At 58.3% G+C, this 14,654-nt stretch overlaps 1 protein-coding gene across 2 annotated transcripts; it reads right to left on the bottom strand.

The window, feature by feature from the left end:
- Positions 1-2,152: 2,152 nt before the first annotated feature.
- Positions 2,153-14,379, bottom strand: RASGRP2 (RAS guanyl releasing protein 2). 2 transcript variants are annotated; one of them, XM_067543924.1, is made up of 17 exons: positions 14,308-14,379; positions 12,523-12,725; positions 11,713-11,815; positions 9,225-9,287; positions 8,812-8,943; positions 8,218-8,368; positions 7,864-8,037; positions 7,513-7,629; positions 7,072-7,353; positions 6,630-6,707; positions 6,133-6,255; positions 5,832-5,947; positions 5,310-5,451; positions 4,417-4,453; positions 3,751-3,909; positions 2,799-2,873; positions 2,153-2,643 (listed from the first exon to the last, which is right to left on the bottom strand). In XM_067543924.1, the coding sequence occupies exons 2-16, from the start codon at positions 12,593-12,595 to the stop codon at positions 2,809-2,811; spliced, it is 1,815 nt and encodes a 604-aa protein (XP_067400025.1). In that variant the 5' UTR covers positions 12,596-12,725; positions 14,308-14,379; the 3' UTR covers positions 2,153-2,643; positions 2,799-2,808. The 2 variants fall into 2 exon arrangements, with proteins under 2 accessions (XP_067400025.1, XP_067400024.1); XM_067543923.1 differs by lacking the exons at positions 11,713-11,815; positions 12,523-12,725; positions 14,308-14,379 and having other exon boundaries at positions 6,618-6,707; positions 9,225-9,284.
- Between the last annotated feature and the right edge of the window lie 275 nt (positions 14,380-14,654).

Raw genomic sequence — 14,654 nt, 5'->3', positions numbered from 1 at the left:
CATGGAGCATCTCAGTTATGGGTGTAAAGTGAGTTTTATCCCCTTCCAGACTCCCCCGTCCTGTGGCTCTTGTGGAGGACGGTGGGAGAGGGGATTCCCACTGACTCCAGTGGGTTTGCTGATAAATGGATCTGTCCCGCCCAGAAACATGCCCTTTCCGCCAACCCTGAGCTGCCATCTCCCCTGGCCTCATCCATCTGCCATAGCAGGGATATTACTCACTCCCCATAACCCCCCCCAACAGAGATCTGGGGGGACCCTGCAGAGCCCTGCCCCCCCCACCTCCGCAGTCAGTTTGGGGACTGCAGAGTCCTACTCCAGAGACACATGCTGTGCCTCACATGTGTCGCAGGAAGCAGGGTGGGGGCCCAGTGGGGGGCGCAGTGCGTGCTGCCCCAGTGCCTCAGCGCGGTGCTGGAGGGCGTGGTGCTGTCTTTTGGCTGGCAGCTAAAACTGCTGTTCTAACCCTCCCACCGCAATCCAGTTCCTGGGGCACCCCCCCCCATCCTAAAAGCTGCTGTTTGAACACTCGAGTCCTAGGCCGGCGCTGGGGATGCCAGTCGGAGTCGCTGCACCCGCAGCGCTCCCGCTCCATGTGCACACCCCTGGCAATATATATACATAAAGGAAACAAAAATCTATTTGCAGAGAACAGATTTGTTCCATTAACCTTGTCTTTGTCAGCTGGGGTGTGTGGGGGGGGGGATGCGTCTAACATGTCTGGGCTGTGGGGAAGGGGCAGGGGGAGGGGAGGATTGTTTCAGCATATTAAGGCCCGGCTACTAATTTGAGGCCGCTATGACAGCAGCTGTGACATGTGCAATACAAAATGATAAATATAATCTGTCACCCAGCAAAAATCAATAGAGCTTTATTTTTTTTTCTGTCTCTCATCTGATTTGACAAGCAATGTTAAGAATATATATATATATATATATAATCATGCAACAGATTGTGCCCTCCCCTCCCCCGGCCTCCATTCTGGTGTCTGGGTTCTGTATAAAGAGCTGCCCCACCCCAGAGGTGGCTGCACTCAGCATTGGGAGAGGGCTGTATAAACAGCCCCCTCTCTCACCCTAGAGGTAGCTGCACTCCTTTTTTCAGCACCCTGCTGGCTATTTCTCTGAGGCCGGGCTGGGGCATTACCAAACTGTCCATTTCATGTGCGAAGCGCTGAGCTGGCTGGCGTAGAAAGTGCTGACTCCGGGGCTGTTGATGTATTTATCAGAGCGATTTCTTCTTCTCATGTCACTGCGACACAACAACTCAAATAACTGGGCCCAATCCAGGGGCAGGCAGCTGGGAACAGGCGCTGGGAGGGGGAAGGTCCCTCTCTGGCACATACACAAAGCGGGGCTCACCCCGCCAGCAGGGGGCAGCAGGGACACACAGCTACATAGAGCAGGGCTAGTTCCCTGTCCAGCAGGGAGGGGCAGGGACAGTCTCATTCATCTGCTCCGGCCCATCAAGGACACACACGGCGTAAGTCTCACTTCATCCAGCAGAGGCAGCAGAGACAGAGACAGCCAAAGCGCTGGCTTCAGCAGAGGAGTGGGGGACCCAGACCCAGACCCCTCGGCCATTAACACATTGAGCCTCCAGCTTCGCAGTGGGCTCCCTCCCCTAGAATCTTCCAGGGACAGACAGCAGGCTGCCTACCACATCTGGGAACAGAACCCAGGAGTCCTGACCCAGCCCCCTGCTCTAACCACTAGACCCTACTCCCCTCCCCCACCTGGGAATGGAACCCAGGAGTCCTGACCCAGCCCCTCTGCTCTAACCACTAGATCCCACTCCCGTCCCAGAGCTGGGGCTAGACACAGCCACCCCTCAGCTCTAGTTTAGAACACCAGGACACTGCAGGACATGCAGGGGGTGGCGAAGGCCCATAGATGCGGGCTGGGGTAGGGAAGGGGAGCATGAGCTGGGGGTGGGCAGGTGGGCTATGATATGGACGGACACATGTGAGGGACAGATGGGAATGAGGGTAGTTTGTTTTATGACTATTTATTACATCTGTCTCCAGTTGTTTGGTACAAATATACACAGTGAGAATCTGTACAGCCGGGCTCACGGGGAAGGGGGTGTCCCAACTGCAGCCCACGCCCCACCCTCCCGCTCCTCCCACCCCAGCCCCCCGCACGTCCCCTACATCATCGGCCACATGCATCAGCCCCAAGTAACCTTCTCTTCCAGGCAGGGCAGGCACGATCCCCCAGGCAACTCCTGAGCAGCGATGGGGAAGTCTCTGCCCCATACCTTAGACTGGACCCTGATATTGCAACGCATGAGGATGCGTTGGGGGAACATCAGGTGAGACCTGACCAATTCTACAACCCCCCTGCTCTAACCACTAGACCCCACTCCCCTGCCAGAGTCAGATAGAGCTGAGAAGTCCTGGCATGCAGCCCCTTCCACACCCCTTCAACCAGTAAAGGATCCATCGTCACCCCCAAAGTAGCTTCTGTACCCCCTGGAAGGGCTGTCCCTCCCCCTGGCCCTACCCCCTCTCCTCGGACGCCCCTTTGGGTCACCCCACAGTGAGGGAGCCGGAAGTCAGCAGGCAGATCTGGGAGCACAGGAGATCCCAGCTGGGGAGGAGGAGCAGGAGGAAGAGCCACAGCCAGTGAGGAAGAACGGCCCCTAAAACACACAGAGCAGAGGGGTCAGACCAGCTCTAACCACTACAGCCCACTCCCCTCTCAAAGCCCAGAGCAGAACCCTAGATCCCCGGCCTGGCTCCCCTCTGTTCTACCCACTACACCCCTCGGCCCCCTCCCCTTCCACACCACTCTTACGTGTTTGACTTTATAAATGGACGTCAAAAACCCCGTCCTCCACGTCTTGCACCTGAACCTCCTCCTCACGGATCTCTGCCGAGAGAGAGAGACATGCACACGGGTTTGCAGCCGTTAAGGAGCTAGCCGAACAACCCACACTCACACCACACGGGGGAGCCACTCGGCCAGGATTCATCAGGGCCAGTACTCCCAAGGCACATGGACAAGCAAGTTCCCTCTCCTGGCACTGAGATGCAGCCTCTTCTGGGGTGGAGCACCGCGGCTGTTTATACAGGGATCCCCCACCCAGCACTGAGATGCGGCTGGCCCTGGGGTGTAGCATGGGGGGCTGTTTATACAGGGATCTGTTTATGGGGGGCTGTTTACAGGGATCCCCCACCCAGCACTGAGATGTGGTTGGCCCTGGGGTGGGGGCTGTTTATACAGGGATCTCCCACCCAGCACTGAGATGCGGCTGGCCCTGAAGTGGGGCGTGGTGGCTGTTTACACAGGGATCCCTCACCCAGCACTGAGATGCGGCTGGCCAAGGGGTGGGGGCTGTTTACACAGGGATCCTCCACCCAGCACTGAGATGTGGTTGGCCCTGGGGTGGGGGCTGTTTATACAGGGATCCCCCACCCAGCACTGAGATGCAGCTGCCTCTGGGGTGGGGCACAGAGACTGTTTATACAGGAAGCCTGTGCGGAAGCAGGCTGGGATAACACGTCTCGGTTGCTGGGGGCCCAAGGTACGGGTGTCTCAGAATAGCTGCTGGGGCTCAGAGCGCAGTGACATAAACAGGAAGCAGCACGGTTCAGTATTATTGGCCAGAACCAAACCGGCCTCGGCGTCAGGAAATCGCCTGGGGGAGGGGAAGGGTTATCGGCCTTGCAAGCTGGCTTCCGGCACGGCACGGCAGGGTGCACCACGGGGCGCGTGGGGGAGGGGCGCGCCTCGCACTGGCCGGTACCCGCGTGGCGCAGGGAGCCGCGTGCCGGGCGGGGCAGCGAGAAGCTGAAGGAGCGGGCGGGGACGAGGCCGGGGCTGTCCAGGCTGAAACTCTTGGCCCGTTTGCGGCACTCCAGGGACAGGCTCTCCCAGCACTGCTTGTGGCAGCTCACGCCGCAGCCTAGGGAGGGGAGGCAAGAAGGGGGGTTCAGGGGAGCTGGGCCCCACCCCACTCCCTCCCCCACACTCCCCTTGGTGCAACCCCTGTGGCCCCATACTTCCCATATGCCTGAATGCAGGCCAGCCCCCTCACACGCCACTATGGGCCCAGCTCCCCCGGAGCACCCCCAGTGCACCCCCACAGCCCAGCACCCCCAGCTCTCCATGCACCCCCCATCGCCCAGTGCCTCCATACACCCCACCATCTTTCCCATTGCACCCCCCAGCTCCTCAGCTCAACCCCTCTGGCCCCATACTTCCCTATATACCCCCCAATGCACCCCCAGATCCCCCCAGCCCAACCCCTCTGGCCCCACACCTCCTTATATACCCCAATGTACCCTCATCTCCAGAATGCAGCCACTCACAGCCTCTCCCCCAATGCAGCCCCGGCTTCCCCCAACAACCCATCATTTCCCCGTGCAACCCCCCCTCCGCCCCTATCTCCCCAGCCCTCCTCCATACTCACAGCGACATTTGAACCCCTGTTTGTAGATTCCCAGTATCTAGGGAGAAAGATGCAAGGGGGGGGTCAGTGGGGCGATGAGGGGAGGGGGAGGGGTGGCAGGGGGAGGGGCATGCTCTGTTATATTACAGCAGTCCAATGGCTGTGGTTGAAATGAGCTAATTTCACACGATTCATTTCGCGAAACATTCCACGGTTCCAACTCTCCGTCCCGATTCCAAGCGCCCAGTTCTCAGCATCTCCCGCCAAACAGACAATCCGAGTGCGGACCCGGGCTGGCGAGGGAACGAGCCAACACCAGCCCCGCTGAGATGCGGCCACCCCTGGGGTGAGGCGCGGGAGGACTGCTCATACAGGGCTCCCTAGCATGGACCGCTGTCCCAGGATAAAGGTGTCTTACCCCGCCCAGAGAGCTCATCCTCTAAGAACAGCAAAGCCCCTTTATCCCGGTCTAACTGGCCCCTTTCGGGGTGAAGGGTTGTCCTCGGATAACTAGGCTGGGGCAGGGACAGCCAGACAGCTCTTGTGTTGGGACGGGGTCTGTGTCTCCCTTGCCCCAGGCCCCTGGGGTCTAACCCCCCCTTTTTGCCCTCTCTGTAGCCACAGGATGCTCCATTAGCGAGGCGCGGTTTTCCCTCACGAAATCGACCCCCCTCCGGTCGCTCCAGGGGGCACCCCTGCAGAGGAAGCCCCCCCAGTCTATTTCTGCTCCTCCCCTGGAGGGTGGCAGCATAGGTATCCTGTGTTCTCATGGGGGGGGGGCACAGAGGGCACCCCCTGCCTCTAACTGGGGTGGGGGGCAGAGCAAACAGCCTCCCCATCCTGCCGCTGGGTGTCGCAGTGGGCAGCCCCCGAAGCAGGGGGTATCTCTTTTGCGGGGGCAGGCGGGGGCTCACCAGGCTCTTGCAGTGGCGGCAGGACACGGGGCGCAGGAAGGTGGTCTCCTGGAAGCTGTGGATGAAGCCCATCTTCCCATTCACCGCAGCGCTGGATTTCATGAAGTACGAGATCATCTCCTCCCGGCTGATGCAGCCATCCCTAGGGGACACACGGCGTCACCCTGCCAGCCTGGGGCCTGTGTTGGGCTCTGGCCGGGGGCCAGTGGGGTAGAGCCGGAGGGGCCGGGAGCCAGGATTCCTGGGTTCTATCCCCATCTCTGGGTGGGGAGCGGGACCCTGTGGGTTAGGGATCAGGGCTAGGAGCCCGGGTGCCCATGGTCTGTGCCCAGTTATGCGCAGGGAGTGGGGGTATGTGGGTTAGAGCAAGGGAGCTCGGAGTCAGGACTCCTGGGTTCCAATGAAGCAAAAAAGCATTATGGGGGAGGATATTTCTAGGAGGAGGCCTGGTCCCAGTACCTCACCCCTCCTTCTGGTCTGAGGGGCCCGAAGGGTCGCCTCCCCTCCCCCCCATGCACTCACTGGTTCTCGTCCAGGTCCCCGAATTTGCACAGGTAGGGGAAGTTGTTGCGGATGATTTTGAACTCCTCCTGGGAGATGTGGCCGTCCCCGTCCACGTCGAAATTCCGGAACACGGACTGCAGGGGGCAGCAGAGGGCGGGTCAGCCCTAGGGGTACGCCCAGCCGGGACGCAGCCCCAGAGCCTGCCCCACAAGGACTGCAAGGGGCAGCAGAGACCCTGCCCTAACACACAGCCTCAGAGCTCCCCCACCCCCCCCCACTGAAACCCAGGACAGGTCCAAGGCCCTGCCCCTGCTCTCACCTCCACCATCTTCTCAATGTGCTTCTGCACCAGCGCCTGGTCCGGTTTGGGCTTCACAGCCAAGGCCCACTCATCTACATCAGCCGGTCGGCTCGGGGGGGAACAGGAGGTGGGGCTGGACGGCTGGATGGACATACAGAGACACAGCATCTGAGCGATCCTCTGCCCAGCACTGAGATGCAGCCACCTCTGGGGTGAGGTGCAGGGGCTGTTCATACCAGGATCCCTCGCCCGGTGCTGCAACCCCAGGGGTTGAAGCTGGAGGGGGTGTTAGTGAACATGCCCGACCCGACAGCCACCCCCTCCCGGCCCCCCCGGACAGGAAGCTCAGCCCCCAGGGAGCAGCGCAGAAGGCAGCTGCAAATGCTCTTGGGAACCTGCTGCTGGGGCCGGATGGGCCGGAGACGCTATTGCCTGCTGCTCCCTCCCATTCCCCACAGGGGGCACTAGATGGGTCATGGGATAGGTCACTCTCGTGCACTCACACACGCACTCACGGCCGGCTTGCCACGGGGCTCTCTCTGCAGCGACAGCTGGTAGATCTCCTCCTCTGTCTGGTACTGATCCAGCGACACCTGGAGACACAGCCCATCAGACGCCTGGGGCGGTTGGGGGTGGAGGGGTGGGGGGCTCAGCCCATCAGACGCCTGGGGCGGGTGGGGGTGGAGGGGTGGGGGGCTCAGCCCATCAGACGCCTGGGGCGGTTGGGGATGGGGGGGGGGGGGCTCACCACATGCTGGTTGACAAGGCTGGCACTGGCCTCATGAGAGGTTTGATGCTCTGGGGGTGCAGGGAGATACAGGAGGGTTAGGGTGCAAGGGGGTGCAGTGTAGGGGGGGGACATGAGGGGTGCAGGGGTCCGGGCGTTGGGATGCAGGGGGTTGCTCTGGGGGTGCAGTGAGAGGCCCGGGGTGGGGTGCAGTGGGGTGGGGGTCTCACTGTGAGCAGGTTGATGAGGTCCATGTTGGCCTCGAAGGGCGGTTTGATGCTCTGCACCAGCACCAGCTCGTTGAGGATCCCGAAGAGCTGCTGCATTTTGGTGCCGTTGACGCGGGTGTGGGCCCGGTCCAGCCAGTCGGGAAGCGCCACGTGCACGGCCACCAGGTCCTTGAGATGCACGCCCAGGATGGGGAAGCGGAAGCCGACGCACTCGGCCAGGCGGCGCCGGTAGCGGCTGTAGTTCCCCAGCGAGGTCACCAGCTCTGTCAGGGACTCCCACAGCTAGGAGGGACGGGGAGGGGGGGTCAGGGGCTGGGTCCAGAGCAACCCCCTAGCACCACCCCAGACTGCGACACTGCCCCAATCCCATCCCCCAGCATTGCCCCAGCCCCCTAGCACTCCCACCAGCTCCCCCCATCGCCCCAGCCCCTGCCCTGGTACCTTGGTGGTCTCAGAGCTGACGTGGCTGAGGGTCTCTTTGAGGCGGGAGATGGAGCTGTGACTCAGCCCCCCCACCACGGCCATCAGCGTGTTGAAATTCTGCAGCTGCAGGAGTCTCTGCAGGGACGGACAAAGGGGGAATCCAGCCAACGGACAGGCGGACAGGAGGAGGGGAGGAGAGAGGTCGGATTAATTCCAAGGACGGAGGACTGGAGGCCAGGAGGGGGGGCATTCGCTCCTGGAGCCCTGGGTTCAAATCCCAGCCAGGAGCACCAGGGCTACGAGCTGGGGAGCTCTCAGAGAACCATGGGACAGTGGGGCGCTGGGGGTCGGGTTGAGGGGGCCCCTCACCTGCGCCACCAGGATGAAGCGGGTGATAACCTGCGCCCGCTGCTGGGGGGTCGGTTTGCTCAGCACCATGAGCTGCACCCACTGGGAGACACTGTTGAACAAGGTGATGAATCTCTCCAGGATGGGGTTGTCCACGGTGCAGCCGTGCATGACGAAGCTGTGATAGTCCTGGAACTGGGATGGAAACGGGGGGGGTCAGTGCCTGCCCCACGGGGGGAGGAGGTGTGGGGGAGGGGTCAGTGCCAAAGGTCACTCCCAAAGCAGCCCTCCCCCCCCAGCAGCCTCCCCACCCGCTTTAGGAGCCCCTCCTGCCCACAGCAGGGTCTCGCTGCCCCAGGGCGCCCTGCTCCGCACCAGGATCTTGCAGAAGGAGCGATACTCCAGGTAGGTGAGATGCTCCGCCAGCTCGGAGGACTCCAGGTGGTCAAAGAGCAGCGACATCTTGCGTTTCTTTTGGGCCACCGGGTTGCGCTGGGTCACCTGGCGCTTCCACTTGTAGGTAGGGCTGGAGAGGGGGTGCAGCGGGGGGGAGTGTCAGAGCCAAACCACTCTTTGCACCCGAATCACAGGTCATGCTGTGCAAACAGGCACTCAGAGGAGGCGGCGTGTGCAGGCCCGCACCTCTTCCTGCACACGCGTGCACAGACCAGAGACCCGTGTGTGCTCCCACACACACGCCACCTGCACACACATACACCCCACGCACTCCCACACACACACACATGCCTTGTGCACACCCGACATGAACACACCCCGGGCACACACAACAGACACTGGAACACACCTGTGCACACGCTAGTGCCCAAGATCACACCCACTCTGTCCTCCTCAGCCCATACAAGCCCATCCTTGACCCTCCCATCGCCCCAGCTCCCCGCCTCCATCCTCCCACCCCCATAGACCTCCCTAATCCCCTCCCCCGCCCAATGCCCCACCCCCGTGACGTACACATTCTCAATGTCAATGAGGCTGCTATGGCGCCGATTCCCCTCACGGCCCAGAACCTCCTTTAGCTCCTTGATCTGCTCCGCCAGCTCCGGGTTCAAATCGAACTCCGCCGGGAACGCCGAGATCCAGTACCTGGGGGCGGGGGAGTGCAAGGGGTAGTGACAGCCAGCACCTGGAATGCAGCCTCCGGGGTGGGACGCAGGGGCTATTTATACAGGGATCCCCCACCCGGTGCTAAGATGCAACCGCCTCTGGGGTGTGGGTGGAGGGGCTGTTTACACAGGGATCCCTCACCCGGTGCAGAGATGCACGATATTGAGACCCCTGCTGCTCCCTGAATGCCGTCCTGGGGCCAGCTCTGCGCCCCAGGTTTGAGGGGGCTGCCATGAAATGTGGGGCCCCTCCAGACTCACCTCACCAGGTGGCAGGTTTTCACCTGCAGGGAGCCGCTTTCTGAGCTATGTGACTCTTGGTAGGTGCGAGGGCAGAGTTAAGGCAAATTTCACACGGCAGGCACCGGAGACTGGGGCGGGGGAGAGAGGGCTGAGATATGGGGCAGGAGCTGGGGGGTGGATTTAGGGCCCTTGGAGTCAGAGTGTGTTATAGAATCACAGCACCATGGAGCTGGAAGGGACCTCAAGAGGTCACCGAGTCCAGCCCCTCCACACTGAGGCAGGCAACTAAACCTAGATCCTCCCTGACCGGTCCAACCTGTTCTCAAAACCCTTCAGTGATGGGGAGTCCACAGCCTCCCTTGGAAGCCTGTCCCAGAGCTTAACAACCCTTCGGAAGTTTTTCCTAATATCTGACCTAAATGGCCCTTGCTTTCCTCTGGACTCTAATTTGCCCACCTCCTTCCTAAAGTGTGGCAGCAAAACTGGACAGGGTACTCCAGCTGAGGCCTCACCAGTGCAGAGTAACATGGGACAATTATCTCCTGTATCCGAGACATGCCACCCCCGTTAACACACCCCAGAATGATATCAGCCTTTTCCACAACACAGCATCACATCGGTGACTTTTATTTAATTTGCCAGCCAATATAACCCCCAGATCCTTTCCAAGAGTACTATCACCTAGCCAGTTATTCCCCATTTTGTAGCTGTGCATTTGATTTTTCCTTCCTCAGTGTGACCCTTTACACTTCTCGTTATTGAATTTTATCTTGTTGCATTCAGACCAATTCTCCAATTTCTCAAGGTCATTCTGAACTCTAATCCTGTCTTCCAAAGGGCTCGCACCCCCATATCTTAGTGTCAGCCACAAGTTTTATAAGCATACTCTGCACTGCATCATCCAAGTCATTAATGAAAATATTGACTAGAGACCAGATCCAGGACTATCCCCCCCAGGGCCCCACTCGATACATCCTCCCAGTCTGACAGCAAACTGTAGCTAACTATTCTTTGAGGATGGTCTTTTAACCATTTCTGCACCCACCTTATAGCATGACATTTCCCTACTTTGCTTATTAGAATGCCCTGGGGGACTGTGTTAAAAGCCTTACTCAAATCAAGATAGATCACATCTACTGCTTCCCCCATTGCACTAGGTTACTAATCCTGTCAAATAAGGCTATTAGGTTGGGTTGGTATAATTTGTTCTTGGCAAATCCATGCTGGCTATTCCTTATAACCCTATTATCCTCCAGGTACTTACAAACCGATGGCTCAATAATTTGTTCCGGTATCTTTCCAGGTATTAAAATTAGACTGACTGGTTCTATAATCCCCTGGGTCCTCTTTGTTCCCCTTTTTAGAGAGAGGTATTATGTCTGCCTTCTACGGTCCCCTGGGACTTCACCCACCCCATCCTCTGCGAGTCCTCAAAGAGAATCGCTACCTGTTTTGAGACTGCTTCAGCTAGTTCCTTAAGTACCCTAGGATGAATTTCATCAGGTCCTGCCAACTTGAATACATCTAACTCATGTAAATATCCTTTAACTCTGTCTTGTCTCGTGTCCCTTCCCCCTTGGTGTTAATATTAACTGTGTTGAGGATCTTGCACCCCTAACCTTCTTAGTGAAGACTGAGGCAAAATAGGCATTAAACACCTCAGCCTTTTTGATGTCATCAGTCCGCTCTCCTGCCTCAGCAAGCAGTGGGCCTACACTTCCCTTCATCTTCCTCTTGCTCCTAATGTATTTGAAGAACCTCTCCTGATTGCCTTGATGTCCCTTACTAGACTTTTGTACCTTAGCCTTTCTGATGTTGTCCCCGCCTAGATGTGCTCTTCTTTTGTACTCTTCCTTTGCCATTTGCCCATGTTTCCACTCTTTGTAGGATCCCTTTTTGTTTCAAGGTCACTAAACAGCTCCTGAGGGAGCCAGCTTGGTCTTTTCCTATCTTTCCTTCACACTGGGATAGTTTGCTGTTGTGTCTTTAATACTGTCTCTTTGACAAACTCTTAGCTCTCCTGGACTCTTTTTCTCTTAGATTTTCTTCTCTTAGCTGCCAGGTCTGTGTTTGTTAAAGTCCATTGTCCTCATGCTGCTACTCTGACTCCTTCCTTTCCTTGGAGTCATGAAATCTATCATTTCATGATCACTTTCACCCAGACTGCCTTCAGATTTACAGCCAATTCCTCCCTGTTGGTGAGAAGTGTGGCTGAAATGTATGTGAACACCCCACCCCCAATCTTACCGTGGTGCCCCCCTGACAGCCCCAGCCCTAGGAGAAGCCAGATAGCAAAATAAGCCAGATGTGGCCTTACCCAACCAGGGCTACGTGCATTGTGAAGGGAGCTGGGTGCCCAAGGGGAGCAGGGACTGGGAAAAGGGGGGCATCAGGGTGTCCCAAGGCAGATGGGGACAGGAGTGAATGAGGGTAGGAAGGAAAGGAGGTGCAGGAAGGGGGATGGAGAGCAGGGCAGGGACCCCCAGGAGAGGGCTCACAAGGATATATGTGCAGTAGCTTGGTGGCCAGCTGGGAGGAGGGGATGTACCAAGGATGCATCATCAGGAACATTCGCACCAGCTGGGGGTCCCGCACCTTACCCTCATTGTCTGCAAGAGAGAGCAGGCTCTGCTCAGAGACCCCCACAGCAACCCCCCACCCTTCTCAGAGACCCCTACTGATTCCCCAACCCAGAGACCCTTTGTGATCCCCTCCCCCACTCGGCACCCCCTCCTGAGCCCCCAACCTCTCAGGGTGCATCTACACGGCCTCTGGCAGTGAGTCCCTGAGCCTGGGTCGACAGACGTGGGCTGGGGGTGCTCATGCTATCCCTGCTGTGTGGACATTGCGGCTCGGGCTCTGCAGCTGAGGGAGGGGGCTGATCTCCAGCCCAGTCACGACATCTACGCAGCTCCTCTTCGCCCCGGAGCACGAGCCCGGGACCCGCGTCTGTTGATCCAAGCGCTGAGACTGGCTGCCGCTCACCAGGTGGACATCACCACAGAGACCCACCCCCCACTTTGCTCAGTGACCCGTACTGACCCTCGCTCCCTGCTGCACAGCACCCTCCAGCACCTCACTGGGGTTTGCGCTGACTGCCAGGGGGAAGCACCCCCTAGGGGTCAGAGGACAATTGGCCCTATAGGTTGGAGACAACTCAAAGCCACAGCCTGACTCCAGCCCCTAGGGCAGCCCCATCCCTCCATGTGCCACCACCCCAGGCTCCCACCCTGCCTCACCCCTTACCAGCCGCCTGCACCAACAACCCTTTCTCCCCGCTCATGCTCCAAAATAACAGCCCCTCTCCCCACATTACCAAAGGCCTCAATGCAGCCGTGCAGCAGCTCCTCAACCGTACAGCCTTTGTCCAGGTCCAGCGTCTCGCTCATCTCTGCCCCCCCGTGCTGGCCAGCTCCTCTTCTGCCAGCCTGGAGTCCCACCGCAGACAGGTGCTGCCCGGCTCAGGGATGAAGTATCAGCAGTCTCCTAAGATCAGGGATCCCTGGTGAGAACCTGCCACTGAAGGAGGAAATGGGGCCAGAGCTATAACACGCATGCTCTCTCGGTGCCAAGATGCAGCCACCTCTGGGGCTGGGCAGCTGTTTATAGAGGGATCACTCACCCAGCACTGAGATGCACTGGGGTCAGCCCCGACTCGGGGGGGAGAACAGCCCCTCTGAGCCCCCTGCCTGCTTCCTGCAAGTTACTGAGTATTCCTGGCGGGAGGGCGCCCAGGCAGTCAGGTCATACCCTGCTGAGCGGGTGCTGTCCCAGCACAGAAGCTGAGCAAGCTGCAGAGAGCAGCAAAGGGAAGCTGTCCAGTGGGTCTACAGTGTCTCTCTCCCCTCCGCCCCGATGCCGTGAAGTCTGGGGGAGGGAGAGTTTGTTGCAAAACAAAAACAGCTAGAGAATTTCGGTAAAGTTGCAAAATGTTTTCTCCATCCTGGCTTCCGGCTTTGGCCCAGGTCAGAAATGGGCCCTGCTTTGCTCCCAGGGCAGGGAGGGTAGAAGTATGGGCCACGAGGCCTTTTCCCTCTATGTGACACCGGCTGTGATCCATCTCCTGGGATGGATCTCAGGGGTGGGGGGGAATGAGACATGGGGCTTCCCCCTTTAAGTTACAGCTTCCCACTTTGACCATAAAAGCACAAAGCATGTGCAGCCTTACAGTACCCCAGCAGGAAAACCTGACACACAGAGAGATTAGCCCATGGTCGCAAAGGGTGGGGATACAGAACCTAGGAGTCCCGGCTCCCAGCCCTCCCCTGCTCTAACCCACTAGACCCTGCTCACCCCGCAGGGCAGGGGATAGAACCCAGGCATCCTGGAACTCAGCCCCAAGTTCTTCTGACCTTGCAGAAAGCCCGAAGGAGCAGCCCCCACAGCTGGGACAGGCTGAGCTATTCTGAGCCCTGCGGCTGTTAAAGGACGGGTTGGAATTTCTAAGTGGCCTTTTGGATAACAACATCGCTTGGAGGGTGGGGAGAGGCAGGAGGGACTGACTGCTCTTTGGTGGGAGTGCTGTGAAGAGGGGGTGATCCTAGGTGGAAAGCGGGTTCCCAGGTTCTATTCCCCCCGGGTAAAAGTATGCGAGGGTTAAACGTGACAATGGGGAGATTGGGTCAGATCCAGATCCAAAGCCAAAGAATGTTTGGAGAGAGATGAAGGACCCAGGAACCCAGCCACAATGACTCAGGCTGAGAGATTAATTTAGACAAGGGCTCACATCCCGGGAATTCCAGCCGCGCTGTGTGCACAGCTAGAATCTAGGGAACAGCTCCTGATGGATTAGCAATCCAGACCAGGCCGTGGGGGGAACCTAGGGGCCAGGCATGCAAAGTGCTGTGGGAGCATCCGTATCTGGGATCCAGTGGGAATGGGTTTAGATCTGTGTCATAAATCCCCACATAAACAGCACCTCCCCAGCAGTGGCTGCACCTCAGCACCAGGCAAGGGATCTCTATATAAACAGCCCCTGTACCCCACCCCAGAGGTGGCTGCATCTCAGCGCCAGGCAAGGGATCCCTTTGTGTAATTTGCTTTGTGGTAAGACAAGATTATTATTAATCTTTTAAAACAAGCTTTTGTGTGTGCAACTTACCACGCTGTAAATTGCGGGTTGGGGTTTCTTGCGGTGTTATTTTTAGGCGGCTTTTTGTTCATGGTTAGTTAGAAGAGGAATAGAAGCAACAATGAGTGAGTGAGCTGAAGGGGGAGGACGGAATGAAAGGAGTTTGGGGGGTCTACCCCCCGTTTCCATCTGGCTGTTTGTTTGCACAGCACCTCCCACTAACTGCATGTCACTCACATACCGCACCAGCCATGTTACAAAATACCAGTCAAAACAGTGTTGCCAAATGTCAGTTTCCTCACAATCACCTCTGGGGTAAACACACACACACACACACACTGCACGCAGCATAAACACAGTCATACTGCATGCACTCA

Source organism: Emydura macquarii, unplaced genomic scaffold, assembly GCF_026122565.2.
Source record: "Emydura macquarii macquarii isolate MOO-44397 ecotype Brisbane River unplaced genomic scaffold, CSIRO-AGI_Emac_v2 contig_968, whole genome shotgun sequence".
Lineage (NCBI taxonomy): Eukaryota > Metazoa > Chordata > Testudines > Chelidae > Emydura > Emydura macquarii.
The sequence above is the reverse complement of the archived record's forward strand: the minus strand, read 5'-3'. Positions and strand labels throughout refer to the sequence as shown.

Excerpts from the sequence above, each read along its gene's own strand:
- RASGRP2 (XM_067543924.1), bottom strand. The coding sequence starts at position 12,595 with ATGAGCGAGACGCTGGACCTGGACAAAGGCTGTACGGTTGAGGAGCTG. Across the intron at positions 8,038-8,217 it reads GCTCCTTCTGCAAGATCCTG|TTCCAGGACTATCACAGCTT; the intron begins GTGCGGAGCAGG and ends TTTCCATCCCAG. Across the intron at positions 5,948-6,132 it reads ACATTGAGAAGATGGTGGAG|TCCGTGTTCCGGAATTTCGA; the intron begins GTGAGAGCAGGG and ends TGCCCCCTGCAG.